We start from the raw sequence: 24376 nt of genomic DNA on the forward strand, positions 1-24376 counted from the left end.
CATGCATGGCGTCCAAAGGGTAGCGTAGGGTTAGGTTAGTTGCGCAAATCTAATTAATACGAAGTAGAACCTAGAAAAAAAAAACACAAGTTAGGAAAGGGAGGTATCAAGTATCATAGATCTTATGAAGATACACATGCAAACAAAACTTTGTGAAAGGTATTTTTCTAATTAACCTAATGTGTTTATCGATCCGCCATATTTGATTATAAAATCTTCCTTATAGTAGAATATTTCATTGATGATTAAATATATATTCCCTACATTTTTACGTCGCGTGTTATAATTAGATTGGCATATAATTTGATGTTGGTTATGTTCAATATTGCTATTAATACTTATTTGGTTTGAAACTTTGAAAGACATACTTTGTTAAAACATAATATGATTCACAAAGTTGTCACAACATCGATGCTACATTATGCATAAATATATAAACAATAAACGTCAATTAAATGCTGAAAATAATATTAAGCATATGTAGTTAGGCCCTGTTCTATTCACCTTAAAAAAAAAAAATATTAAGTAAAAATAATTTCAGTACAGTAAAAATAATTTCAGTTCAGTAAAAATAAGTTCATTTCAGTAAAATTTAGTTGTCTTAAAGAAGAATTATAATAGAAAATCAGTAAAAATAATTTCAGTTAAGCAAAAATAATTTCAGTTCAGTAAAATTAATTTAAGTTCAGTAAAAATAATTTAAGTTCAACAAAAATAATTTCAGTTAAGTAAAAATAATTTTACTTCAGCAAAATTAAGGTGAAGAGAACCGGGCCTTATACTTGTTTTTGACAAATATATCAATGCAAAATTAGGGAAGCGATTGGAGTCAAATCTATATATAGTGGACGGAGATCATGACGTACTTAACGACAATAGATTATTCATTTTATGTATTAGCTAGAGTTTTCTCCACAAGAACACATATTTTGAACCTTATCAATTATCATGCAACAATATAACTATTAAACCAAATTAATACTCGTTCATCTCAATCTATTAAGCTATCCATAAGATAAGGGGCTTCTAGATTCTATTGATCTTTTTCTTAGATGAAGGGCTCTAAATTCATATACTTTCCCGAAATAAAAAAATAAAATGAGTAATGCGTCAAATTTTAAGGCCTCGTTTGGTTGAAATGGAAAATAAATTCCCATAAAAATTTGTATTTCATGAAAAATTATATCCCAAATGGAATTTCTTTAAGTTATTTGGTTGTGCAATGGAAAGTTGGAATTCCCATGAAATTTGAATGACCAAGACGGGGGTAGATAATTATTTCCTATATTTTGTGGAGAGTGGAAATTCCCATGAATTTCAACTTTCTCCATTTTTACTTATTTTGTATCAACCAAACAACTACCCAAATTACAAAATTCCATAAATTTTCACTTCCCCATGTTATTTTGTCAACCAAACAACCATTAAAACTTTCAAATTAATCAAATCAATTTGTAGTATATTGTTTCAAGGAGAAAGTCCCCACTTATCACATTCATATGACAAAATGGAGTAAATAAATCAATTAAAAAAAAACCAATCACCATAATATATTTTTGTACCTATATCAACAATTATGAGACCCATTATTTTTTTATGAAAAGTTGATTTATATAAACTTTTACTATCAAGTGATAAACTTTTTATTTTTCACCATTTTAAGTTGGATACATATACTCCCTCCGTCCCGTAATATAGTTTTTATTTATGTTTTTTTTACGGTATTAAAGAACTAGGAAGAAAAAGTGGATGAATTAGAATAACAAAAGTGAAAAGTACAATTATAGACAAAAATTATAGAGAAAAAGTGAAAAGAAGTACAAAACATGTTAAAAATTCAATAATAATTTAGAAAGTACAATGAATAAAGTTAAAAAATTAAGGATATAACGATCTTTACATACTATCTTAAAATAGAAATAAGAACAATATTTTGAATGTTCAAAACAAGAAATAGGAAAACAAGAACTATATTATGAGACGGATTAGAAAAGTTATAGGCTTGTAGGCTCTCAACTTAACAGGCCTTGTTAAAACAAACAATGGATCAAAACCAAACCAACCCCTTGGGCCTCCATATCAAAAATCACATTTTTCCTCATACTCCAAACACAAAATGTCAAAAAAAAATAATAATAAATAAATAAATGCGACCCCACAAAATTCAGTTGAGAGTGAAAAATAAAACAAAAAAACCAAATAATCCTAAACAGTGAGTTTCTTCCTGCTCCCCAAAACCAAAATTCCAATCTCTCAACTTCCCACCTTTCCCCCAAATTTATCGGGTTTCATCACTGCAATTCAAACTATAGTCCAACTATAACTCACCAATACCAACACTACCACTCTTTCAATGTCGTCGTGTATTCCGACTGCAGCCGTCGCTATTGTCGCCGATAAATCCGCCATTAACACCACCACCACCTCTTCACTCTCTCTCCTCGGCCGCCGTCGTCAACTTCTCTCTCCTTCCAATGCTGCTTTTTCTCTCTCCTCTAAACCCGACCTCCGTCTTTTTTCCAAGGTTTTCATTTTTTTTTTAAATTTCTGTTTATTTTACTGGATCTGTTTGATTGATTTGATTTGTATGTGCTAGATCGATTAATGATGTATTGTGAATTTAATTTGTGTGCTATATAATGTTGATTGTATTGAGTATTATGTTTTTCAGCAGTGTTTAATTGATGCTATTTATGCATTTGCTTGATGCATTTGCTTGATGCATTTGTCGTTAATTTCTATGAACTATGCATTTGTTAAATCTTGGAGATTAGTTGGATTTGTAATTATAAACTAATTGATTATTTGAATGTTTAATGTTTCTACTATTTGAAAAGGGTTTGGAATTAGGATTAATGAAGAATTGGCTTTTTAGTTGACAAATTAGCTCAAATCAACCTTTAATTGTAAAATGATTGCACATTTGGTAAAAGAATGATTTATTTGAGTTAAGAGATGTACTTTAAGCTGTATGGTAATTGATGATGGTACTTTATTATGCTTGTACTGTTGTACTTTGTGTTGTTTTGAGCTTTCCTGCTTCAATCAAGCACCGAAAACATTCCATTTCGAAATATTAGATAATCAAGCTTCATGGATGTTTGTTTGTTTTGGAGCTTGAGTATTATTAACACTTGAATTACTAAGAATTGGATGATGATGGAAGGGTGTAGACTTCGGATGGATGATATCGGGTAATTTCAGTTTGTGGGGTTGTTTGGAATGATATTAAGATATGATTCGTCACTTTTAGGCTAATTTCTCATTATATGAATAGTGGAATAGGCATCGTTTCATGACCTTGCCCACCTTGGGTTTTCAGTTGTGATGGGATGGTGGTCTAACGTAGATAAGAGCACTTTTTTGTAGAGATTTTTGCTGCTGCTATACACTGTAAGTGCGTTCACCATTATTATTACTAGGTATAGTTAAGCAAGAGAGCAAGTTTAGATTAAAGATCTTTTGAGCAATTTTAGCTTTTAAGAAATTTTAATGCTTACTGTTGTCATGAATACAACTAGTGGAAATGAGCTCAATACTTTCTTCCGCGGAGAAAGGGTAAGATTATATATTGAAAGGTTAATGTATTTCAATCATCTCGTTGAGAAGTGCAATCATGTTTGAGGGGTTTTGTTTTACCCCGTGTTTGTGCCTCATGAGTTAGGCCCATGTTACATCCACCTAATCTACCCTCTAGAGGATAAATTATTGAGTGATTTGGGATCTCGATTGGAATGGAGCATTTATTAAGGTACATCCAAAAAAAAAGGAAAATGGTGAATGCTTTTAGGGATGGAACAATGCTATGCTGTAAGTGAAAGATTCGGTTTTTGAGTTAAACTTTTGTCTGGTAATATTTTGTGGAAACTCTTGCCAATATTTCATGTGTTTGATCATTAACTTGAGAGAATAAATTTCCATGGATGTTTGCTTGTTATAGGGCATAAGTGGGCTTAAATGAAGTATACACAATTAACATTTACTAAATGGAGAATTGGATGATGATGAAAGGTTTAGACTTTGGCTTTGGATTAGTTTCTCTCAGCACCTATAGGGCTATAGTGCAATAGGCAACATATAAAAAAAAAAAAAAAAAAAAAAAAAACATAGGTTTTCAGCTGTAATGGGTTGGTGGTCTTGCTAAGTTGAAGGTACTTCTGTGTAGCTGATAGATAAAAGAACTTTTGAGCAGTTTAAGCTTTTATGAAATAGTAGTGCATAGTGCTGTTATAAATACAAGTATTGGAATTTGTGCTTGATACTTTCATGGAGAGAGATTATTTGTTGAAAAGTTAATGTGTCTCAATCAATTGGCCAAGGAGTGCAAAAATGGTAGAGGTTTCAACCCCTTTAGTGCGTGTTTGTGCCTCGTAGGCTATGTTCCCTCCAACTAAACTATCTTCTTGAGGGTTAACTATAGAGTTATGTGGGATCTTTATTATTTCCTGTATCCCTATCAGGGATCCCTAAAAGTATATGTTGATGAAAATGTAAACTAGTGGGAGTGTGGGACTACATGTTGAAGAGAGAATAATGCAATGAGAACACATGATCATGAATGGAATGGAGAATTCGTTTAAGGACACACAAAAAAGAATATGGTGCATGCATTTAGGGGTGGAAGGAGTAGCTGTTAGGTTATAGGAGTAAAGGATTCATTGTGTGAGTTAATCTTTTAACCGGCTTTCATTTGACCATGAACATGAGAAAAGAAAATTTCCTATTGCATTTGTTTGCAAGGAACTATAATGTTGCTGTATAGTTAGGTCAAATTTTAATATTTACCCCCACAAAAAAGCATACAAGAACATTCATTTGCGAAAAAAAAAAAAAAAAAAAAGCTCGGCATTATGGCATATGTAGGCCGTATATAATCTATTACTAGTTCTAATATCGTAATATAACCTTTTTGCTTTTTTTTTTTTTTTTTTTTTTTTTTTTTATCTTTTCCTTTATTCTCCTTTTGTCTCTTTATTTCTCACTTTGATCCTAAACAATGTTTACTTTTCCTCAAATTGAGTGTAACACAAATGGTTGTTTCAAGTTATGAAACTGATCTTTGTTTTTATTTGATTAAATTGTTTCATAGTCAACATTTTCAGTCTTTGACATAACAGTTGAACTTTTTAAAAGATTGAAATGGATATAAGTTTAGCATTTAAGACCCTATAGAATTAACCAAAGCCATGCAAAGTTTTGTTGAATATAGTTAGTATAGGTCTGTAGCAAAAGTATCCTCCCACCCATAGTCCCAGCGTGCAACACATCATATTATTGCATTTTTTTTTTGACAGGCATATTATTGCATTTTGGATGTTCTTGTTGTGACTCATTATGTGATGTGTAAAAAAAATTGTACTTTTAAATGGTAAATATGTGAAGCACTCCTGAATCAAAGTTATACTAACATTTAACTGCAACATTTTAACTTTCACACTAGCCAACACACTATTTTGACCGTTAATATCTTTAACCATGTAATAGTAAAAATTATAAAAAAGTTTATATTTTGGAAGTATACATGGGGACGAATCAAACAATCTTTTACAAAAATACATTGAAAAGTAAAAGTTGTGGTCAAAGTAGGGCATATGAATAGGGTAAAACGCTATTAACAGCAAACTGCGTCTAAAAGCAAACAGTGAAGATTGATGAAATTGTAATCAGAGAATGGTAGGTGTTGTTGGGGCATCTGCAATTCTGCATCATTAAGAATTCCTTCTTTTTTGTTTTGTTGCAGAGTTCCCGATCTGTTATCACACATTCTGTTGCAGCTAAGGCCCAATTGAACAATGTAAGCTTCTTGTAATTTTGTTTTTCAAGGATTATCCTTATTCCATGAAATTTCTCCATTGATAATCATTACCCACTTTGTTGTCTTTAAAGGCTAGCATAGGTGAAGCTTCAAGTAAATCTGAAGCTTCTGCAAAGGAGACAAAGAATGGCAAACCATCAAGTGAGTCTATTTCAACACCAGTGGCTACAGAGGAATCTATATCTGAATTTATCACCCAAGTTGCTGGTCTTATCAAGTAATGGACTTAATTACTCTTTCTTTTTGTATGTAACTTAATCAAAAGCTTAAATATGTGACAAATCATTTTTTTTTATTTTGCAGGCTTGTAGACTCAAGAGACATTGTGGAGTTGCAGATGAAGCAACATGACTGTGAACTATTGATTCGTAAAAAGGAAGCCATTTCACAACCAACACCCCCTCCTATGTATATGATGCAGGCACCTTCTACACCTACTGCACCACCACAAGCTAGCCCACCTGCTTCTTTGGCACTAGCCGCCCCTGCACCCACAACGTCCCCAGCACCTGCTCCACCAGCTGCCAAATCATCAGTTCCTCCCCTAAAGAGCCCTATGTCTGGGACATTTTATCGAAGTCCTGCACCTAATTCCCCACCATTTGTAAAGGTTAGTATTTTTTTTTTGCATTTCCATGATTGCCATGAAATTTGTTGATTTATCTTGCATGTTCAAGTTCAGAATTTCACCCATCATTGACTCATTGTAGATTGTAACTAAAAAAAAGATTGTAACTAAAATTGAGTTAATTTTTTTTTCCCAATATTATTATAACAGGTTGGAGACAAAGTGCAGAAAGGACAGGTTGTATGTATTATTGAAGCCATGAAGTTAATGAACGAAATTGAAGTAAGTCTCTTATCTAAAGTCTGCTTAGATTATGATGATTTTGATAGCTACCATTCAATCCTACTCCGTAATATTTTTTTTTTTCATGTTATTTAGCTAACATTACGAAAACTAGTTATTGTATGTCAGTTTGAAATTTGAGGTTTATTTTTCCTGTACCTACATGTTCACATATTTGTCTACCTTTCAGTTGTGATTTCTGAAATCCATGTGAAATATGCTTAATAAATGAATGGTCCTATCTGTTGGAGGTTGGATCTTTTAATACCAATGAGAGAAATCCCATTAATATCATGAGTCTCGTATGGCTTTATGCTGCTGATTGACCAACAAAGAGCATTACAAACATATTCCCAATTATGTTATTTATTAGAAATAGAAGATATAAAAACAGCAGTCCATTCCACTGATCGCTTATATGGTATCGATACATTACTTTCATGTCAGGCTAAACTTGTGTAGGTAAAGTTTTTGCACAGTATTTCCACCTAGTGTTTTAGACAAAGTGCATAAAGTTCAGGTAAAATTCCATAGTTAAGCCCAAGACTCTTTAATTGAGCATTGTAGGGTTTTTGGAAATACTTCTGATTAAAAAAAAAAAAAAAAAAAGGTTTGGATTTCTTAGGATTATATCAGTGCTCTGTATAGATATCACTTTTCAGATACATTTTACCTAATCACTGTAAAGAGATGGGATTTATTACTACCTCTGTTAATTTTTAATGTGCAACTTTGGGGTATTATTTGTGAGATATAAAATATTCCAAAGTTGCACATAAAAATTAACGGAGGTAGTATAATGAGTGTATATAGGGAAAAGTAGTCAAAACTTGACTTGCTGAAATGGAATCAACATTCTTTCCATATACTCATTCAGCTGTGTTCACTGTTCAGATTTCAGAGGTCTGACTCAGAACACTCTCTCCATGGGAAAAATTTTCCTCACCAATCTCTCTCTACTTACTTTCTCACTCTTCTACACCATTATCCCCACAAGGAAATTTGGTGAGGAAAAAAAATCGTGCTCCCCTACTTTCGCTTTTTTCTCTCCTATCTAACTAATCTAAATTATGGTAATAATAATTTTAGCTTTGTTTGGACAACAAAGAAAGAAAGAAGTTAAGGTGAACTTCATTTTCCCTCCAAATCTCTTCAATTTTGTAGGGATTATATTTTATTAAAGAGAGAGGGGCAATGGATCGCTCTCTCTCCTTCCCCTTCCTTTCCCATCCTTCTCCCAAACAATGTCCCTCCTCCCTTTCTCTTTTTTTTCCTTCTATCTAAGCAAAGTGTTGGGGAATGAAATGTTGATTTAATTAGTTTTGATAGTGAAAAGTGATTTTATAAATTGTGTAAAAATATAGCAAAATGGGTCTCTATATATAGATCTCAAAATTTTATGATTATTTTTATATATCTTCTTATTTATATAAATAAGTTTTAGCTAAAACAACGGTTAAAAATAGTAACATGTTACAAATATAGCTGATAGGGACACATGGCAGGATCTAATTTGTAAATTTTTCCTCGCCGAGTGAGGAAAACTATCTTTCCCATGAGGAAGACTAGCCCGCAACATTGATGGAAGATGTAGAGTCAAATTTTTCCTCATAATTTCACCTCATGAAGAATTTGGTTTACTACCATTGGCATTGCTCTAATAATGTAACTTTAATGGATACAAGCTTATGGATTATGATAAATTGCTATTTTATGGTTTCAGATTTTTGACTGATCTTTTTTTATGTTACCTATTTTCTTTCTACCAAGCTTTCTGAAAGGATTTTGCCTACATATGCTAAGCTTATTGCTACTGTTTCTTATTAAGATCGAACTTTTTTTTTTCGTCTATGATTTAGCCTTTCTGTTGTAGATTCCTGTGAGGTGGGCATGCCACATCCCAGCCTAGGGTTGACCTTTCTCTGTTTCCTGCCCCATCAGCATTCACTGTTAAGAGATTTAACAAGTGCTCCTCTGAGCCTTTTAGGCCTCACAGTCAGCACTGAGTTGCTGTTATTTTCACAATATTGCAACAATGTCACTTTCCTCTTTCACCTCATAACAATTTTTCTTTAAGCTGTTTTGGAAATATTCTAGCGACCTTTTTTACATGATTTGTAGCTGATTGAATAGCTAAGTTGTTTTATAATTTCCAGATTTGGGTCGGTCAATTGTAGTTTGGCAGATCCTGATTTCATTTCGCTTTCAAATTAGTAGGGGACCCTTTGCCAATTTGATTCTTGATATGTGAGGTAAAACTTGATTGAGTTGGTAGCCTAACAGCCACACCTGCTAGCTGAATTGGCTTTGCCTTAGAAGAGAAACCTTTTCTTGATGATCAATTATCATAAAGTTAAGCACTTTTCCGTCTTCAGACTATTGGATATGTACTCTATAGATCCTTCATGATGAGTGAATGCTATGTTCATAATAGATGGACACTTTTACATTTCCATCTTAAGATGGCGATAATTTGGTATGTATGGCCTGCAAATTGTAAAATCTGATAAAAATTGTTTTTTGTAGGCTGATCAAGCCGGGACAGTTGTCGAAGTTGTAGCAGAAGATGGGAAACCCGTCAGCTTAGATACAGTAAGTTCCCTTCTTGAATGTTTTTGTTATGGAGTATAAAACTTGTTTTCTGCTTCCAACTAAAATCATCTTTGACTTGTCTTGGTGCCTTTGCAGCCTCTATTTGTCATTCAGCCGTAGATAACGCTAACCAGCCGGTCCAGCGTCTGTATGATTATTGGTTAAACACACTTCTAAACTCGTAGATGAAAAAATTTTCTAATTCAGATGAGGTGCTAGATGAAGTCGAAAAAGAAATTGTTATTTATTTAATTATTTTTAACCATTTTGATTTGCACGTTGGGGAATTGTCAGTTGTTTTTTTCCTTTTTGTTTCATATTGCTAAAATTGCTTTAGTTTTTTGTCTGACATGAAGTTTTTGTAGGACAAATTTCTCCTATTTTGTGCATTCCTATTTGGACCTTTTATATTTCTCCATGACTAGAATGATGTATTTGAACGTGTATTTTTGGAAATTTTTACGACCATTAATAAGAATTTTAAGACGCAGCAAATTTGAACCATACTCAATTATCTAACCTGAAACTATTTTGACTTGAGCTAAATTTATTGGTCCGATTTGAAAATTAATGTGACTAATTGACAATAATCTTAAATATAATCAGGTATACTATGTAGTATGTACAAAGAATTGAAAAGACTTGTAACCAAAAGTATTTGGTTTTTGGTCATAAGGGTATATTTGTCTTTCACATGTTGCTTGTAATGTATACTTGTATAATGGTGTCGTTATATAGATTCGCCTTAGTCCCAATTTATCCTAGCAATAATGGTGCTTCTAAAGAATATTATCAATCAAAGCACAACTAACATGTGTTTAACGTGTTGGTAATAGTTCAATATAATTAGGATTCTACATTTCTACTAGATCAATAGTTGTTAATGAACCCAGATTATCCTAAAATTCGAGGTGAACCCACGAATAGGTAATTTAGATTAAATTGAGCATATTATATGCAATCGAGGAATCTTTAAAAAATAAAAAATAAAAAAATTCTTAAATAAGACACACGGCAAACAAGTATCGCTACAAGTGTTGGTCATAAATTTTACTTAAATCAAATTTGACCCTATATTAATAATTGGTTTACCATCTTATGGTATCAAAGATTTTGAACATGTTTGCAAATAAATTATTTGGTTGTTATTTTGGCATAATAGATTACACTTTAGTTGGCAGCTGTTAATAACCAAATGTTAGGTGATGTATTGGTCTACTAATAATACAAGTACATTTCTTTTTCAAGTAAAATTGTTGTAAGTTATGTATAGTGGTGCTAAAAAGTTAGGCAAAACCTGAAGAAATAATGAAATATAGCTATCACTAAACACCATTACAGCTGCAGTCGACAAATTATTTGTGTATTTTTTGACCTTTCACTACCATGAAGAAGTTGTACGGAAAGGGATTTTCTTCTTCTTTTTTTTTTTTTTTTTGGTGGAATAAAATTTATGTCTTTTCGAGCAATCAAATTCAAAGATGAGAGAATAGATAGCAAGTAATCGAATATCCAACTCACCAAGGACCACTCTAGAAAGATTAAGAATTGTCTCAAACTAATTTGGATTTCAATTTTTTTTTTTTTTTTTTTTTTGTCAACTTTTTTTATATATTGTAGTACATTCAAATCATTTCTTAAATATTTTCCTTGATTTTGAATTAAAGGTAACATATTTTTGAATTTGCTACGTGGTTAAATTTATTTTAAGTAAGTCTACAAATCGCTCTGTACAAAAGGAACGTTGATCGGTTTTAAAAGTTTCATCTTAGAATTATTTACTATTGTGTTTATGACTTCTCATTGTGTGTGTGTGAGTTCTCATTATAATATGTCATACTTCCTATATGTTAAATCATACTCCAAATGTAATTGACTCTGGGTTTATAATGCTCAAAATTCCTTATAAAGTAGCAGCATTGTATTAGTGGTGCAATCTTTTCATTTTCGTTAATTTTCTTTTGAAGGAAAAAGGGGAGCATATAAAACTAACATTCAAATCGAGATCCTCCAAAAAGCTAGGCTTGAAGGAATTATTGAGAACTTATCATAAAAGAATAGGAATTTTTCAAGTTATTGATTAACTTGATTTACCATATCAATAAAGCAACTCTCATACACTATCTCCATTTAGTAGAATAATCAGTGTTCTCCGGAGAAAATGGTCACCTTATGTAATTATGTCGAAACCCATTTAAACCCACTTACAAGTGTCCCATAATACAAAAAGAGGAGCGATTATTTCACTTTATAAGATAGAAAATTACTCATTTACCCCTACTATCACCAATTGGTTTTAGTATGGAATATTCTTAGTCTGGTTTGTATACCAAACTCTCCTCCTTATTCGAGTTGCCCAAACTCATTTTAAAAGTTAATTGTTGCAACGTTTAAGCAAAGAGTGGAGTATTTATATTCTAGATCCATTTGTTTATTCAGGCATGGGAGAAATGTCTTAATCATATTAGTTGTTTAACAACTAGAATCATTGACAAATTTGATTGACATATAGCATTGGTTTTATTTGTGCAGTAATGGAAGTTTATTTATTAAAATTAATGGCTTATTTTTCGATTGGATTTCACTAAACTATTTTGAATTCAATTGTTCATTAGTACTCATGTTAAGGTTTTTCAATTAATAAATAAGTATAGCTGTCATATCATTAATATATTGAGTACACTATAAGCAAAGTTTAATTTAATTAATAGTTAGGCCATATTCTTGTCACTTCATATTATTATACTTTATCTATAGAGCTGTCAAAAACCGACCCGAACTGGTGAATCCGAACCGTTTTGAACTGTTTCGAAAAAAAACCGAACCGCTAAGAACTTGTTATTTTAAAACCGTAAACCGACCTGACCCGATTTTTTAAAACCTGAAAATGAACCGATCCGAATGTTTGAGAACCGTTAGTGAACCGTACCCGATATCAAGCCAAACTGATACAACCCGAAACCGAGAACAACCTGAACCGAGTACTTTTGAACCTGATAGCAACCCGACCCATTGTAAACCAAAACCGTTTAAACCCAATAAACCCAAATCGTTTACAACCTGTAACTGGTTAAGATTGAACCGTTTATAACCCGTAATAAGTTATGATCGAACCATTTACAACCCGTAATCAATTATAACTGAACCATTTATAATTCGTAAGTCCGCAACCCGTTATGACCGTAGAATTTTTTTTTCTTTTTTTTTTTGGGTACATTTTATCAATAGTAAAATAAAAGGGTTTAATTTGAATTATAAAGTATTTATATTGAAAAGGTTTGGTATTTTATGCTACAATATTATCGTTTACTAACGAGTAAAGGCATATGAAACACTATATTGTATTTAATAAAAAATTAAAAATCTAAATCAAAAGCTAACTCTAGATTTGTTATTATTATTTGATCCTTAAAATCATTATACAAAAAAGGGACATAAAGTTAAACAATTAATTAATACTCCGTATGATCTACTGGAATAACTAATTAAAGAATATTGAGGATATACTAGACGATATACACTAACGAAACCCGTTTAAAACTGGCAAAACTAGTTGTCAAACCGACTAAGTTCAACTCGAACCAATTACAACCCGAACCGTTTACAACCCGACCTGATTAGGACCCGATATGTGTTGACCCAAAACCCGCTTTAAACTGACAAACCCTGTTTTTAACCCGACCGAATTTAACCCGAACCGATTATGACCCGAACCAATTATAACCCGACCCGATAAGGACCCGACCCGAAAAGAAATTGTAATAAAAATTAACCTAACCGAACCGACCCAAAATTATTTAAAACCGACCCGAACTGACCCGTTAATAATTCCAACCCGTTAAAAACCGACCCGTTACAAATCGAAAACCGATAAACCGAACCCGAAACTGAACCGAAAACCTGATTGACACCCCTATTTACCTGTATCTAGACTTAATTTTTAATTTTTTTTTTATTTGAAAATATCTAGACTTAATATAATGCCTCCATCTAAATTAAAAGTATTATTTCACCAGAAAAAAATATTACTTCGCCAAAAAAAATCATTTTGTCCCTAAGATCACTTTGTCCCTATTCGAGTTCTTCATTTTAGAACTCAGAAAATAGAGAGAAAAACATGAAAAGAAATAGAGAGAAGAAGAGAGATTTTTATTAGATTGTAAAAAACTGATTACATATTACAAGCTGAGATGCTATATATAGCATTTTGTTTTATAACAGAATCTCTAACAAATTATATACATCACCAAAAGCGTGGGAATGCTTGTAATAACATAATATGCCAGCTCATACATCTTGTAACAGAATTTTGCCAGCTCATCGATCCAAAACTCAAAGTAAAACTGCTAAGTAAAGGCTGCCTGATTCATCTTCGTTTTCTGATTGAACAAAAGGGTAGATTGTTGTGTCATCTTCAGCTTGATCATCATGATCAGAATGATCATGATGCTCTTTACCCCCCCTCAAGCTAGGAAGTGGCTGAGAGAAGTCATCCCTAGCTTGGACAAAAGTTCTGGCACACCAGAACACACGACCTGGCACACGACCCACCACGACCCCTGACCGAACCCACAACCAAACCAAAACCTTACCCGACGCCAAACCCACCAAGACAGCAACCACAAAAGCAACAAAAACCCTACCCAAAATCAAATGGAAAAAAACCCAAAATCAATTCGAAAAAAACCCCAAAATCATTTCGAAAATCAATTAACCCCAAAATCAATTCGAAAAAACCCAAAATCAATTCGAAAAAACCCAAAATCAATTCGAAAAAAAACCAAAATCAATTACCCCATAATCAATTCGAAAAACCCCAAAATCAATTCGAAAAAACCCAAAAAAAATTCGAAAATCAATTAACCCAAAAACCCTAATCTCGAATAATTAAACCCAATAACATGCACTAACCTCGGACTTGGTGGCGGCGGTGGTTAGTGGCGGTGGCGGGCAGAAGACAGAAGAGAGAAGAGGGGTCGGAGAAGAAAGGGGAAAGAAGAAGAGAGGGGAAAGAAGAGGAGTGAGAGGTCAGACGACAGAGGAGTACAGATCAGAAGAGAGGAGAGCGAAGGAGGAGAGAGAAGGAGGAGAGGAGGAGAGAGAAGAGAAAGGCGCCTAAGAGAGAAAAGCTGAGGGTAAACTTAGGGTTAGGGTATATAAAGGAGAGAGCTAAGGAACAAAATGAAAGGCCGGTTTTTTTTTAAGAAGGCCACCGGTTCAAAACCGGTGGGATTAATGTTTTTCCCTCTGGTTCAGTTTGAACCGGTGGTAATACTCTCCCCTCAAAATCCCGCCCATTTTCCCCCCTTTTTTCCCCATCGGTTTTTAAAAACCGGTGGCCTTGAGGCGGTGCCTATCTTCTTTTTTCACCTAGTGATTTTAACTACAGGTGAAAAAGTTTCATCATAATCTAACCCATATTTCTATGTATAACCCTTGGCAACCAGTCTTGCCTTGAACCTTTCCATTGTTCCATCCTTTTTTAGCTTTATTTTGAACACCCACTTGCAACCAATTGCTAGGTAAATCAGTAACCTCCCAAGTACCATTTGCAGCTAAAGCTTCCAATTCCTTGTTCATAGCTGCTACCCATTCTGGGTGTTGTGAGGCTTCAAAATAAGTTGCAGGCTCAGTGTGTGAACAAAAAGCTGTTATTAAAGCTTTACAGGGAGTATGAAGCTCTTCAAAACTCACCAAGTTACACCAATGAGGAGAACCAGTAACAACACATATATAGTTGTCCATCCAACTTGGCTTTTTAGTTGGTCTAGTTGACTGTCTTTCTGGGATTGTGAGCTTGGAATATGGTGTTTGGTTATTGTTTTGTGTTTGGGTTTGTGTTTGGGTTGAATTTTGTGTAGGTGTTTCAAGAGTAGAATTACTCATTTCAGAAAAATCAAGTTGTCCTGTTCCTGAGTCAGTGTCTGTGTTTTGCACAAAAATATCAGGTACATCAAATTCTGTACCAAAGTTAAAGGGTGTGTTTGCAGGTAAGAAAATAGAGTCAGGTGTTTGGGTTGAATGTGAAAAATGGAAAGGAAAATGTTTCTCATGGAATGTAACATCCCTGGAAACAAGATTTTGTGTGTTTCAAGGTTCATAAGCCTGTAAGCTTTCTGACCAGTTGGGTAACCAATGAAAACACATGGTGAAGCTCTTGGATCAAACTTTGATCTATGTGTTTTCAAGGTATTTGCATAGGCAAGACACCCAAAAACCCTTAAATGATCAATATTGGGTTTTGTAGTATACAATTTTTCATAAGGTGAACTCAAGGGCATTCTGTTAATCAAGTGTGTGGCAGTCAGAAGACATTCTCCCCAATATTTTATAGGCAATTTTGACTGAAAGAACAAAGACCTGGCTGTCTCTAAAAGATGTCTGTGCTTCCTTTCTACAACACCATTTTGTTGTGGTGTGTCCACACAACTAGTTTGGTGAAAAATCCCAAACTTCTCATAAACTGATAGAATTTTGCCTTCACACAGTTCTTTGGCATTATCAGTTCTAATAGACTTGACTTGAACTTCAAACTGATTATGAATCAAGGTAAACAAATACTCCAGAATATCAACTGAGTCTGTTTTATTTCTCATTAAAAAGGTCCAAGTATGCCTTGACATATCATCAACTATAGTCAAGAAATAAGTACAATGATCATGAGTCATGGACTTATAAGGCCCCCAAACATCTATATGTAACAAGTCAAAACATTTATTACTCTTAGAACTAGAAACTGGAAAGGGTTTCCTAGTTTGTTTAGCCAGTGGACAAATCTGGCAAACAATGTCTATACAACACTTTGTAGGAAGATTAGCATTCAAATAATGCAGCTTATTGAATGGCAAATACCCTAGTCTTAGGTGTAACAGCTTAGCTTCTTCAGTTATAGCCAAATTCACAGAAGAACTGCTCTCCGCATGATCCTTATCAACAGCATAAAGACCAGACTCCAAGTTACCAATAACCAGGGAACTTTTCTGGGAATCCTGAATCATACACTTGTCATGAGTAAAAATGATTTCACAGTTCATATCCTTACACAATTTGTGTGTGGATATCAGATTAAACTGTAAGTTTGGAACATGTAACACATTTTTTAAAATTATTCCATTCCCAAACTTTACAGTTCCTATATATTCAGCACTTCAACTTTCTTTCCATCAGCCACAATAATCTTATTTGGCAATTTATCAAAAGGAACATGTGAATCAAAGAGATCTAATCTTGAACAAATATGATCAGTAGCTCCACTATCAATGATCCATTTATAATTTAGGCAAGTAATTAGACAAGTGTTAATACCTGCCATGTTTGCCATGCCTGTGATTTTTCCAGCTTCATCAGCTTTGTTCTGTTTGATGTAAGTCAGAAACTGGCTGAACTGATCTTTAGAGATATGAGCTGCATCACACTCATCTGTGTCTGAATCATCATCTCCATAAACGACAGCAGCAACTCGTTTACCCTTGGCAAACTTTCCATATCCAGGCCTTGGTGGATAACCTTTGAGCTTGTAGCACTTATCAACTGTGTGATTAGTCATTTTGCAATGATCACATAACAGATTATTCTTCTTGTATCCTCCTGCATGCATCTGAGAACTGTGATTTGAGCTTGTTCCTTGATTGAACCTCTGATTATCTCCAGTTGCAAAGGCCATCCCAGAGTGTCTGTTATACACATCTGTAATCTCTTTCTATCTTTCATCTTGAATCAACAGATTATAAGCAACAAATATTGTAGGAAGAGGATTCATCATTAGAATATTGGTTCTAACACCAGAATGTTTAGAATCTAATTTCATAAGAAATTGAACCAATCTCTTATCCTGTTGAGTCTTCAGAAACTTCTTGGTCAAGTTACAAGAGCAACCATTACAAGAACAAACTGGAATAGGATTAGCTGCACTAATCTGATCCCAGATTCCTTTGATTTTAGTAAAATACTCAGCAACAGATGAATTATCTTGACTTATTTGTCCTAGTGATTGTTGAAGAGAATACAACTGAGGTCCAGAAATAATTGAGTACCTGTCTTCCAGATCCTTCCAGATCTCATGTGCCGTGGTAAAGTAAAGAACACTCTTAGCAAGAGTATTATCCAATGATCTCTGGAGGTAGGAGATGATCATGTTGTTGCATCTTGTCCAGGCATGAAAATCAGGATCTGCTTCATTTGGTTTAGGTAAGGAGCCATCTATGAACGTCATTTTGTTCTTCATAGAAAGTGCCAAAACCATTCCTCTCTTCCAATCAGCATAATTATCACCATTGAACTTCTCTGAAACCAGTGAAACAGTTGGATTTTCACTTGGATGAATGTAATATACTGAATTAGGATCTGAAGTAACCGATTGAGTTGAATTGGTTTATTCCACCATTTTTGATGTTATAGGAAAGAGATTGAGATCAGATTCTTTGAATTTTAAGATGAAATTTGCTCAAAACTTCTTGAATTTTGGCTTGAAAAATTCTGTAAACAGATTGTAGTGTTCGATCAAATAGAAAAATTGTATGATTTTATTGAAATTTTGTGCGGAATTTTAGCAGAAAATCTCCTGCTCTGATACCATATTCGAGTTCTTCATTTTAGAACTTAGAAAAACAGGAAAAGAAATAGAGAGAAGAAGAGAGATTTTTATTAGATTGTAAAAAACTGATTACATATTACAAGCTGAGATGCTATATATAGCATTTTGTTTTATAACAGAATCTCTAACAAATTCTATACATCACCAAAAGCGTGGGAATGCTTGTAATAACAGAATATGCCAGCTCATACATCTTGTAACATAATTTTGCCAGCTCATCGATCCAAAACTCAAAGTAAAACTGCTAAGTAAAGGCTGCCTGATTCATCTTCGTTTTCTGATTGAACAAAAGGGTAGACTGCTGTGTCATCTTCAGCTTGATCATCATGATCAGAATGATCATGATGCTCTTTAGTCCCTAAAATCACTTTTTGTCCCTAATATCACTTTGTCCATCTAAATTAAAAGTATTTTTTTTTAATATTATTTTGAAACAAAATGGCTGATATAAATTTCCAGAGAGTCCTTAACATATTTTCATGGATCACATAAGAATACTTGGTATACCATATTAGTTGTAAATATTATTAAAATATACCCCCTTTATTTCTGCCCCATTGTCATTTTTTGAGTCAAAATTTGAAAATTTTGGCCATAAATTACTGTTAATCTACAAGAGATAATATAGTCAAGAGTGATATATATTAATACTATCACACTTTTATAATTTTTACGTGTATGAAAATAAAGATATAGGTCTTTTAAAACGCGTCTTGGAGATCGTGTATAGTCAAATGGGGCAAAAAAATAGGGATATAGGGAATAGTTGCTGAGTTACATTTGGTTGGAAGAAATATCCTTCGCTCAACCGCGAAAATTAGTCAAACCAATGCTTCTAGGAAGCTCATTACGCTACGTTGAGAATGAATGTATGTGTTGGACTTGTGATTGTACATTTGTACGTAGTCCCAGCTACATGCATTGGTGATGGATTGAGGACGGACGACGATGGCGGCGAGGAGGAAGGAGAGGGGGGGAAGCTCGCCGGAGTTGCAGTTTCATTCATGGTGCCATAAACGGATACATGCATTGAGAAACTTGCTTGGCTTTGAGAAAAGAGTTTAAATTATAAGGTAGAGAGAAAGAATAGTTGGAGGAATTGACATGGTAGCAAACTAGCAATATAATGGTAGTGGGAGTAGGTAATGGAGATGAAGTCAAATAAAATAAAGAAAAAAAATCAATTATTATTGTTGTTAAAAACTATTGTGTACAATGCTAATAGAAATAGGAAAGTTTTGACATGTATGTATTATGGAATTTATAAATTCCATCAAATTATATTTATGACAAAAATATCAAATAATTTTCATTATATAACGTGTCTCTCATACGATTTAAGCAGTCGTTTCATAAGAGAGAGAAATGTGGAAGGAAGAGATATGTCAATTCAGTATTGGTGCCAACTGATATAGAATGGAGAGACGAGTTAATTAAGGCAGGGTAGAGAAAGGAGATGACATGTCATTTATTAATTGTTGGCGTGTATAAATGATTGGAGACAGATATATGTGATCTTCCTTTCTTATTATATTTTGAATTTTTTTTCGATAAATCTCATTTGGTATACTCTCCTTGTCATCTTGTAATATAATGCTCATTTATATCTTCATGGTCAAAAATTTAAAAAGTTTGACCTTAATAATATATGCGAAAATCATAGTCATGTACAATATTTTTAATTCGACTCAATGTGAAGTTTAATTATGCCAGTTTTTTTAATTTAAATGAAAATATTTTTTTGTAATTCGTACCCCATTTTGATGGTAAAAAAATGCATCTTGAACACCGTATAATACAAAATGGACACTATATTATAGAATTATAGTAACAATAAGGGCATGTTCTCTTCAGCTTAATTTTAGTTTAGCTTTAATCAGTTCAGTTCAATTCCTAATTTTCTTATCTCATAAACAATTCATTTCAGTTCAGTGTAGCTCCAATCAGCTCAGTAAATTAAAATAGGTCATAAGTGAATTGGAATTTTTCCTTAAGAGGAGTTTTATTTTGACAGCTATACTTGTGTGCGAACAAGAAAATTTTCACACTATTCAAATAATCAGGAGTTTCTTTATGTACTAATTAGATATGTTTTATAGTTTATTAGGAGACAATTATTCTATACATATGGGTAAATAATCAAGACTTTCTATTGATTTTGTTAGATTTGTTTTAATGTAAAATTTTATCAAATTTTATAATTTTATATACATGAGATTAATAGTACTTCCTCCGTTAATGGTTAATTGCAACAACGAGGTATTATTTGTGAGCTATAAAATATTCCTTTGTTGTAATTAACCATTAACGGAGGAAGTAAATTAAATAGACATTGTGGACTGTCATGTGCAAAGTCTAGTAGACTAATTAAGTCAAATCACATAGAACCAACGAACCAAAATATATGAAGTACATAATGCATGATTTGTGCACCCGGCTACCCGGGTGCACCATCAGGTTAAATAAGAAAAGGCGGACAGAACATTTAGATTGTCAAAAAGGAACATGTGGATTTTTGAAAAAGAACATGTTTGTCTTTAACAATGAACATGCATTATTAAAGAACATAAAGACATTACAAAAAGAACGTGACATAAACTTTATTAAAATTTTATGAAAAATTACACATTAAATGAAAAAATCTTTGCAAAAATATCATTTCCCCAAAAATAGTTTTCTTTCTCTCCAAAAATTCTACTTTCCATAATAATTTTAGTTTTCTCTCTCTAAAATATTTTCAACTAAAAATATTCAAGATTTCATTTTCAAATTAAATTTCAAAATTCAAATTAACACAAGTTAAAAGAACATGAGTTATAATGTAAAGAACATATAATTCATACCACCGAAGAAAAAATTGATCAAACTCAAAGAACATACGATAATAAAAAAAATGATATATGATAATTAAAAAAAAATGAATTTGTGCATCACTCATACCTCAAAGAACATACGAGCCAATTTCAAATAACATACTTTATATTATTGAAACCAAAAAATATGTTTAATCAACATATGGTAAAGAATATAAGTATAAAAGAACACATTATCAAACATATATAGGTATGTTCTTTGTCAAATATAAGTATGTTCTTTGTCAAATATGGTATGTTCTTTATCAAACAACCGTATGTTCGTTTTTTCTGCCTTTCGGGTGCACCAGTGCACCCGGGTGTACTATCCTATTTTCATGAAGTAAATATTATTCTATAACCAACTCCATAAATTAATTATGCCCTGAGAATAAAAAAAATACAATCAAATTGCATTTTAATTGAACCAATTCAAGGATTTATAGACACTAAGCAATAATCAATTCTATTGGAATAATTGCTCCAATTCTTTTCAAATTTTCTCCATGCATCTTGCATTTATATTTTATTTTATTTTAATTATTTATTTATTTATTTATTTATTTATTTTTGACATATGCTTAATAATTAAAGGTAAGGATTACAAACGATGGAATAAGTTTGCTATGCTACTTAGAGGAGCTTTACTAGCTCCAAGATTACATAGGGTATAAATAAAACATAAGTACAACTTCCTCACAAGAAAACGTCGGCTTGAAAACCCAAGTTGCCTTCAAACATGCTGTAGGAGATATCAAAATTTTCCTGTGTTGGCTTTGGATCCCCATTTATGTTGATGTTGGGAAGAGAATAGAAAGGCAGAGAACACGCGGTTGTTGATATACATTAACTCGGGCTCAAAAGACACAAATAGTTTTTTACATTAAATAAAACAAGTAGATAGGAATAAAAGACGACCAAGGCTTAATGACACAATAGGCCCTTGTATCTTGCATTATTCATTCAATAGGCCCTCGATCTCTAGCTTGGAGCAAGCAAATCTGTAGAATTTCATTGGTATACAACTATAACGAAGAAGAGTTTGATCTCATACAAGCGAACTCTTGCATGATTTTATCCTTAAACCAATTGGTATATATTAATTAATTAACATGTGGGTTTTTCCTTTAACAACTTTTAATTTGTGTAGTTGTCCAAGTTCTGACCCTAGCCATCACTTTATTTATTTTTGAAGACAATCATCACTTTAATTTGTATAATACTTCATAATGAAAATGATATTGGTATTACTTATCGAATAAATTATTATATTACTAGTATTAGTTAGTCACTTTAGAATAATGAAGTGACCAGCATATATTTAAGGGAGCATTAATCAAAGTGATAAATTCATCAATTGTGGTATTTGATCACGTATAACGTCAAATCGTCAATTAACATAAGTGATCTAGAATTTTACAAGTAATGATAATATTAGCAATCAAGTAATCAAATTTTTGGTTGTCATGGATGTGGATCAAACGATCATTACTAGCCACTGATTTTAAAATGCGTAATAGCTTATATTTCCTCAGTTTTATATTACTTACAACATATTAGTAGTATTTTGACAAATATTTTAAAAAATAGATATAAGAGTGCAGTATAAACGATACAATAATCAAAATAACTTTTAACAACACAGTAACAAAAAGCTAGTTTTCATCTTACTTGCGTTTAAATTATTCTGTTTGCAACACCATTGAATTTCTTCATTCCTTAAAAAACGTGTCAAAACATTATGTTGCAATTGCAAGTAATATGAAAGCGATCAAGGATGTATTATACACCATGCATGCGACAAAAGCTTAATTAATCACAAAAGATTTTGATTAGGTGCTTAATTACTCCTTAATTATTATATACTACCATATAGTTTAAGATTAAAAGCAGTACGAACTATGTTACGTATTTGAGGCTCCCTCCATTCCAATTGCGTTAGTGACATTTTTTTTGGTGTGTCCCAAAATCGAAGATCAATCTTTATATGGCTTGCAAGTTAAATTATAATTTCATATTACACAATGCTATTATTTTGAACAATTGATCATCATTACTCACTCCGTCTTTAAATAGGTACAAAGTATTAGATAAGTTCGTTTCAATTCATCTAAAAATTACCAACAATGTTTTAGGTTTGAATTTTCACCTTAAAACAAATAAATTTCCAAACTTATTATTGCCAAGAGAATAATATACAATGTCAAAACAAGATGAATTGTAATTTATCGACAACTAATCCTATTTTTCATGGATAGCCTTAACCCCGAGGTTTGGCCAAGTCGGGTTAAGTAAAAAAAAATAATTCATGTCCAGATCAACAAAATCATGTACGTAGAATTGTTTATGTCACGACCGATCTTTTCAGGCTAGCTAGGTTTTGGCTATAATACACTTCTCATGTTGTTCAAACCCACATTTTTCAGGCTAGCTAGGCCATGAATGATATTCGCTTGCAAAACAGAAAGTACCATTGGTAAAGCCTAAGGAAGTAGTAAAAAAAAAGGCTATGTAAAATTGTAAATATGTTGGGATTTAAGTGAAAAAACTGAGAGAAGGTTAATTGCTTAAGTAGTTGACGTACTACAAGATCTTGATGAGCTAAATATACACTAATGACATTTATCTAAGATGGTGTTTAGACTTATCACGTAAGCTATATCTTGCATTGTTAGGCATAACGCAACCCTGGCCTAATCATATCAAATTGTAGAATTAAAATAAAATACTAAGAAAAATAATTAATTAAATTAAAGGCCCAAATGTAAGCTGTTAATATGAAAATTAGCCAAACAATTAAGTGATATAGTGTATAAAATATAAATTTCTACTACGAACATGACAAGTAGGTAGAACAGTCAAGTCGTTCAACCAAAAAAATTTCTAGAATCATGTGAAATATCTATTTCTTCAATTCTAACAAAGTTGTAAATAAGAGATTCTGTAAACGTAACCTTTTACATTTATTATTTTTTAACTAATATAATATCTTCTTAATTAATTGGGTCAAAGCATTCAAATTATGTTTAATTGAATTTACTATAATTTAATCTAGTTCATGACGCATGATTGTATAAATAATACACTTTTAATTATGCACCCAAAAAATGACATAAACCAAGTAAGAACTCAAGAAATTATGCAGGAAAGTTCAATTAATAAAGAAATATTTATATACATACCTACCAAATAAGAAATACAAATATAAAAAATTACTATTAATTCAGGGCATGTGATAATGTTGATTACTTGCTAAGCAACCCATATACCATGCTCGAAGTAGCTAGCCTTTGTGAAGTTGATGTTAGGCAACCAGCCAACCACGGTCTATGTTTTTAATTTATTTTAATTTTATAGAAATATATAATATAGCTTCATAAACTTTTTATGGGTTTGTAATTTGTATAGTAACGAGTTTCTTCGAGAACCACTAATGTCTAATGCAATAGTGCTAGAAACCGAGATTCATTAATTTGAAAGCTAGCTAGCTACTTCTTTGGTTCATATATACGGTATGACTTTTAGTCAACTTGTTTGAAACACAGTCTAATAACACAAGTGATAGATAGGGGTATAAGTGGATAACTAAATAAGTAAATATACTGGTCTAAGTTAATGAGATAAGGGTTGATAAAACCAAACACTTCTCAAGGTTCATTGATATAATTTAACAT

The 24376-nt window shown here is 32.4% G+C and overlaps 2 protein-coding genes across 2 annotated transcripts; one reads left to right on the plus strand and one right to left on the minus strand.

The window, feature by feature from the left end:
* The first annotated feature begins 1909 nt into the window (after positions 1–1909).
* LOC110706559 (biotin carboxyl carrier protein of acetyl-CoA carboxylase 1, chloroplastic-like) lies at positions 1910–9768 on the plus strand. The gene is made up of 7 exons (XM_021884487.1): positions 1910–2524; positions 5741–5794; positions 5887–6032; positions 6119–6425; positions 6594–6665; positions 9192–9257; positions 9354–9768. Exons 1-7 carry the CDS (start codon positions 2354–2356, stop codon positions 9375–9377), a joined length of 840 nt encoding a protein of 279 aa, XP_021740179.1. The 5' UTR covers positions 1910–2353; the 3' UTR covers positions 9378–9768.
* A 3821-nt stretch (positions 9769–13589) lies between these two features.
* Positions 13590–16920, minus strand: LOC110706507. The gene is made up of 5 exons (XM_021884425.1): positions 16563–16920; positions 16405–16478; positions 15618–16246; positions 14692–15324; positions 13590–13896 (listed from the first exon to the last, which is right to left on the minus strand). The coding sequence occupies exons 1-5, from the start codon at positions 16918–16920 to the stop codon at positions 13590–13592; spliced, it is 2001 nt and encodes a 666-aa protein (XP_021740117.1).
* Between the last annotated feature and the right edge of the window lie 7456 nt (positions 16921–24376).

The sequence above is a fragment of the Chenopodium quinoa genome, unplaced genomic scaffold, assembly GCF_001683475.1.
Source record: "Chenopodium quinoa cultivar QQ74 unplaced genomic scaffold, ASM168347v1, whole genome shotgun sequence".
Lineage (NCBI taxonomy): Eukaryota > Viridiplantae > Streptophyta > Magnoliopsida > Caryophyllales > Amaranthaceae > Chenopodium > Chenopodium quinoa.

Excerpts from the sequence above, each read along its gene's own strand:
- LOC110706507 (XM_021884425.1), bottom strand. The coding sequence starts at position 16,920 with ATGGCCTTTGCAACTGGAGATAATCAGAGGTTCAATCAAGGAACAAGC. Across the intron at positions 16,247-16,404 it reads CTGATGGAAAGAAAGTTGAA|GATTCCCAGAAAAGTTCCCT; the intron begins GTGCTGAATATA and ends TGTATGATTCAG. Across the intron at positions 15,325-15,617 it reads CATCTTTTAGAGACAGCCAG|GGATGTTACATTCCATGAGA; the intron begins GTCTTTGTTCTT and ends TCTTGTTTCCAG.
- LOC110706559 (XM_021884487.1), top strand. The coding sequence starts at position 2,354 with ATGTCGTCGTGTATTCCGACTGCAGCCGTCGCTATTGTCGCCGATAAA. Across the intron at positions 6,033-6,118 it reads CAAGTTGCTGGTCTTATCAA|GCTTGTAGACTCAAGAGACA; the intron begins GTAATGGACTTA and ends TTTATTTTGCAG. Across the intron at positions 6,666-9,191 it reads AGTTAATGAACGAAATTGAA|GCTGATCAAGCCGGGACAGT; the intron begins GTAAGTCTCTTA and ends TGTTTTTTGTAG.